Source organism: Teleopsis dalmanni, chromosome 1 (assembly GCF_002237135.1).
Source record: "Teleopsis dalmanni isolate 2A chromosome 1, ASM223713v2, whole genome shotgun sequence".
Lineage (NCBI taxonomy): Eukaryota > Metazoa > Arthropoda > Insecta > Diptera > Diopsidae > Teleopsis > Teleopsis dalmanni.
In genome coordinates this window covers 234560887-234566147 of record NC_051846.1, presented here as the reverse complement: position 1 = coordinate 234566147, position 5261 = coordinate 234560887, and the positions used below count along the sequence as shown (strand labels likewise).

General features: G+C 39.2%; 1 protein-coding gene and 1 pseudogene across 1 annotated transcript in view; one reads left to right on the top strand and one right to left on the bottom strand.

Moving 5' to 3' along the window:
• Positions 1-1204, bottom strand: part of LOC119667729 (fork head domain transcription factor slp1-like) — a gene marked incomplete at its 5' end in the record, with an annotated part of 4234 nt that extends 3030 nt beyond the window's left edge. The window contains one exon of the mRNA XM_038077036.1: positions 1195-1204. Coding sequence (XP_037932964.1) covers positions 1195-1204 — 10 coding nt within the window. The remainder of the gene's footprint in view (positions 1-1194) is intronic.
• Positions 1-5261, top strand: part of LOC119672722 — a 510988-nt pseudogene that overhangs the window by 87216 nt on the left and 418511 nt on the right.

Below are 5261 nucleotides of genomic sequence, written 5' to 3'. Positions count from 1 at the left end.
TCTCTGGTGATGTGCACTGTTCGAAGTGCTGTGGCCAAGTCCCTGTGTTTTACTTTGCTTCTCCTTTTATACGGATTTTATAGAACGGGACTTCTAATTGCTGAGTGCACTTTGTACAGCTTTGTTATTGTCGATTCTAAGTGTCTGCGTCTGGTATGTTTACTGTTGCTGCACATTTGTTAAAATTTTACAAAATAGTTACACTCAAACAAAAAGGAGTGTTATTACTTAATTTATATTGTAAAAGGAATTGCATTTAATTTTTATTAAATTAATACTAACTTAATGATACTGATTTTACATACTAACTTAATAATACCTTAATTTTAAACTTATTTATACCTTAATTTTTATTACTACCTTATACTAACATTTTATTTTATGTTTATCTTAACTAATAATAAACAAATTATATTTAACTAAAAATATCTTAATTCTATTGTTGTTTTTTTTTTGTTTCTTTTATTTTCTTGTTGTTTGTTTGTGACGAGATTCTAAAACTCGTCACACTCCCTCCCTTCATTGGAAAGGGGGAACGACCCGAATGGCACCAGAATTTGCTATGAGCACCTTATGTTTTTTTTCCTGATTTTGCACATAAAAACATGGCGACGGCCCCGTTTTAACTTTTGAGCGTCCCTCTGTATCCGTTCCCAAAGTTCTGCGGTGGTTCTGGGGCTAGTTTTGCAGCAAAATGAGCCTGAGCGTTGGATAGTGGATGTGTTTGACTAAAACCATATCGCCAATCTGTGGTTTCCATGCTCTGGGTCGTAAATTATAGTGCTTGGCTTCTGTAACGTTTCTTCGGAGTTTTGAATATTTTATAAAATTCGTCTTGGGCCGTGGTGACAATCTGATCGTTCTCCGGTTGGGTTGTACAACGAATTTTCGTTTGCCGTTGCTGGTTTTCTGTGCTGACTTTGTCATCTGTTTCGAGACAACGTTCCTTAATTTGGTATGGTAATTGTTCCTGTTGGTCTTGTTGTGTTTCAATAAATTTTATTTGCTGTTGTACTATTTGCTCTTGTGTACCTTGTAGTTGTTGTAACTTTTGTACTTTGTTAGGTCTCGGGTCTTGCTGTATTTTCTCTCTGATAGGCCTTGGATCTCGCTGTATTTTCATTTTGGTAGGTCTTGGATCTTGTTGTTGTACGCCGTGTTCTAGCGTGTCTTGTGGTTGCTGTGAATCTCGGCTAGGTGTTGTATTGATAGGACTTGGATCTCGGTATTGTTGTAACTTTGGTGCTTTAGTAGATTTCGGATCTTGTTGTATTTTTACTTTGATAGGTCTCGGATCTTGTTGTTGTACGATGTGTTCTAGCGTGTCTTGTGGTTGCTGTGAATCTCGGCTAGGTGTTGTATTGATAGGACTTGGATCTCGGTATTGTTGTAACTTTGGTGCTTTAGTGGATTTCGGATCTTGTTGTATTTTCACTTTGATAGGTCTCGGATCTTGCTGTGTTTTCCCTTTGTTAGGTCTCGGGTCTTGCTGTATTTTCACTTCGATAGGTCTCGGATCTTGTTGTTGTACGATGTGTTCTAGCGTGTCTTGTGGTTGCTGTGAATCTCGGCTAGGTGTTGTATTGATAGGACTTGGATCTCGGTATGTTGTAACTTTGGTGCTTTAGTGGATTTCGGATCTTGTTGTATTTTCACTTTGATAGGTCTCGGATCTTGCTGTATTTTCTCTCTGATAGGCCTTGGATCTCGCTGTATTTTCACTTTAGTAGGTCTTGGATCTTGTTGTTGTACGCCGTGTTCTAGCGTATCTTGTAGTTGCTGCTGCTGCCGTTGTCGATTAACTTGCTGCTGTTGCTGTTGATTAGTCTGCTGTTGTTGCTGTCGTTGTTGCTTAACTTGCTGCTCTTGTTGTTGATTAGTCTGCTGCTGTTGCTGTCGTTGTTGTTTAACTTGCTGCTGTTGCTGTTGCTTAGTCTGCTGCTGTTGCTGTCGTTGTTGTTTAACTTGCTGCTGTTGCTTAGTCTGCTGCTGTTGCTGTCGTTGTTGTTTAACTTGCTGCTGTTGTTCTTCGACGGCTATGGATTGCAGTAGTTTTTGTTTTTGCTTAAAGAATCTAGACGGGATAAAAAACTTTAGAAAATCAACCTTGAAATGTGTCCAGTACTGCCAACGACAATTGTTGTTGCGATACCATATCAGTGCATTATTTTCGAGAAGTAAGGGCATTGTGCGTGGAATTAAGTTTACATCGATGCTATACTTGTCTGCCAGTTCTTCTATGTGTTCGATGAAACTCAATGGATCCTCACCACCGTCATATCTGAAGGACCATTTTTCCACATGTTCTATTGTTTGAATGGATGAGCGCATTGTAGGACTCATATCTGTCCCTTTTGTATTCCACGTGTGATATACGTTGATATATTTTTTTTCCTTCCAGAGTCCTTTCATTCGAGTTAAGAGTTCTGTGATGTGACCAACCAGGTTCGTGCTAAAATCGAATCCTCCTTACTCATTATTATATTACGAAGTTTCCTACGTTGTATTCAGGGTCCCTGCTCGGGCGCCACTTGTAAATAACCTTTTTTTTTTCTCTCAAGCCGGGGTTTTTCTCGCCGGATCCCAGAGTCGTTACAAGAATATTTTTTCTCTGTAACCCTGAATCGTTCGAATAATAATTTTCAAGCCACTTAATTGTTTTTAATTTCTTTATTATTTTTTTTCGGAATTTATTTTACAATATTTATAACTTATTTGCTAATAAAATATATAATACATATTAAGAATTATAATAAGAAATTTTAATTAATGGTGGATTTGGAACCAACACTACCGACAAGGCTGTGTTGCTTAGGAACAGTGTTACCGATAGGGCTACACTGATGAACTTGGAACCAATGCTACCGACAAGGCTGCGTTGCTAAGGAACAGCGTTACCGATTGGGCTACACTGATGAGCTGGAACCAACGCTACCGACAAGGCTGCGTTGCTTAGGAGCAGTGTTACCGATAGGGCTACACTGATGGGCTTGGAACCAACGCTACCGACAAGGCTGCGTTGCTTAGGAGCAGTGTTACCGATAGGGCTACACTGATGGGCTTGGAACCAACGCTACCGACAAGGCTGCGTTGCTTAGGAACAGTGTTACCGATAGGGCTACACTGATGGACTAGGAAAATGTTATTTAAATATTTTTAATTACCTGTTTATACACTTGCTCTGGCTCTGTCAAGTGTTCTGCTTCGTGGCCTGCCATAGAGTCTCTGGTGATGTGCACTGTTCGAAGTGCTGTGGCCAAGTCTCTCTGGTGATGTGCACTGCTCGAAATGCTGTGGCCAAGTCCCTCTGGTGATGTGCACTGTTCGAAGTGCTGTGGCCAAGTCTCTGTGTTTTACTTTGCTTCTCCTTTTATACGGATTTTGGAAACGGGACTTCTAATTGTTGAGTGCACTTTGTACAGCTTTGTTATTGTCCATTCTAAGTGTCTGCGTCTGGTATGCTTACTGTTGCTGCACATTTAAAATTTTACAAAATAGTTACCCTCAAACAAAAAGGTGTGTTATTACTTAATTTATATTTTAAAAGGAATTGCTTTTAATTTTTATTAAATTAATATTAATTTAATGATACTGATTTTATATACTAACTTAATAATACCTTAATTTTAAACTTATTCATACCTTAATTTTTATTACTACCTTATACTAACATTTTATTTTATGTGTAACTTAACTAATAATAAACAAATTATATTTAACTAAAAATACCTTAATTCTATTGTTGTTTTTTTTTTTTTGTTTATTTTATTTTCTTGTTGTTTGTTTGTGACGAGATTCTAAAACTCGTCACACTCCCTCCCTTCATTGGAAAGGGGGAACGACCCGAATGGCACCAGAATTTGCTATGAGCACCTTATGTTTTTTTCCTGATTTTGCACATAAAAACATGGCGACGGCCCCGTTTTAACTTTTGAGCGTCCCTCTGTATCCGTTCCCAAAGTTCTGCGGTGGTTCTGGGGCTAGTTTTGCAGCAAAATGAGCCTGAGCGTTGGATAGTGGATGTGTTTGACTAAAACCATATCGGCAATCTGTGGTTTCCATGCTCTGGGTCGTAAATTATAGTGCTTGGCTTCTGTAACGTTTCTTCGGAGTTTTGAATATTTTATAAAATTCGTCTTGGGCCGTGGTGACAATCTGATCGTTCTCCGGTTGGGTTGTACAACAAATTTTCGTTTGCCGTTGCTGGTTTTCTGTGCTGACTTTGTCATCTGTTTCGAGACAACGTTCCTTAATTTGGTATGGTAATTGTTCCTGTTGGCCTTGTTGTGTTTCAATAAATTTTATTTGCTGTTGTACTATTTGCTTTTGTGTACCTTGTAGTTGTTGTAACTTTTGTACTTTGATAGGTCTCGGATCTTGCTGTTTTTTCCCTTTGTTAGGTCTCGGGTCTTGCTGTATTTTCACTTCGATAGGTCTCGGATCTTGTTGTTGTACGATGTGTTCTAGCGTGTCTTGTGGTTGCTGTGAATCTCGGCTAGGTGTTGTATTGATAGGACTTGAATCTCGGTATTGTTGTAACTTCGGTGCTTTAGTAGATTTCGGATCTTGTTGTATATTTTTCACTTCGATAGGTCTCGGATCTTGTTGTTGTACGATGTGTTCTAGCGTGTCTTGTGGTTGCTGTAAATCTCGGCTAGGTGTTGTATTGATAGGACTTGGATCTCGGTATTGTTGTAACTTCAGTGCTTTAGTAGATTTCGAATCTTGTTGTATTTTTACTTTGATAGGTCTCGGATCTTGCTGTGTTTTCCCTTTGTTAGGTCTCGGGTTTTGCTGTATTTTCACTTCGATAGGTCTCGGATCTTGTTGTTGTACGATGTGTTCTAGCGTGTCTTGTGGTTGCTGTGAATCTCGGCTAGGTGTTGTATTGATAGGACTTGGATCTCGGTATTGTTGTAACTTTGGTGATTTAATAGATTTCGGATCTTGTTCTATTTTCACTTTGATAGGTCTCGGATCTTGCTGTATTTTCTCTCTGATAGGCCTTGGATCTCGCTGTATTTTCACTTTGGTAGGTCTTGGATCTTGTTGTTGTACGCCGTGTTCTAGCGTATCTTGTAATTGCTGCTGCTGCCGTTGTCGATTAACTTGCTGCTGTTGCTGTTGATTAGTCTGCTGTTGTTGCTGTCGTTGTTGCTTAACTTGCTGCTCTTGTTGATTAGTCTGCTGCTGTTGCTGTCGTTGTTGTTTAACTTGCTGCTGTTGCTGTTGCTTAGTCTGCTGCTGTTGCTGTCGTTGTT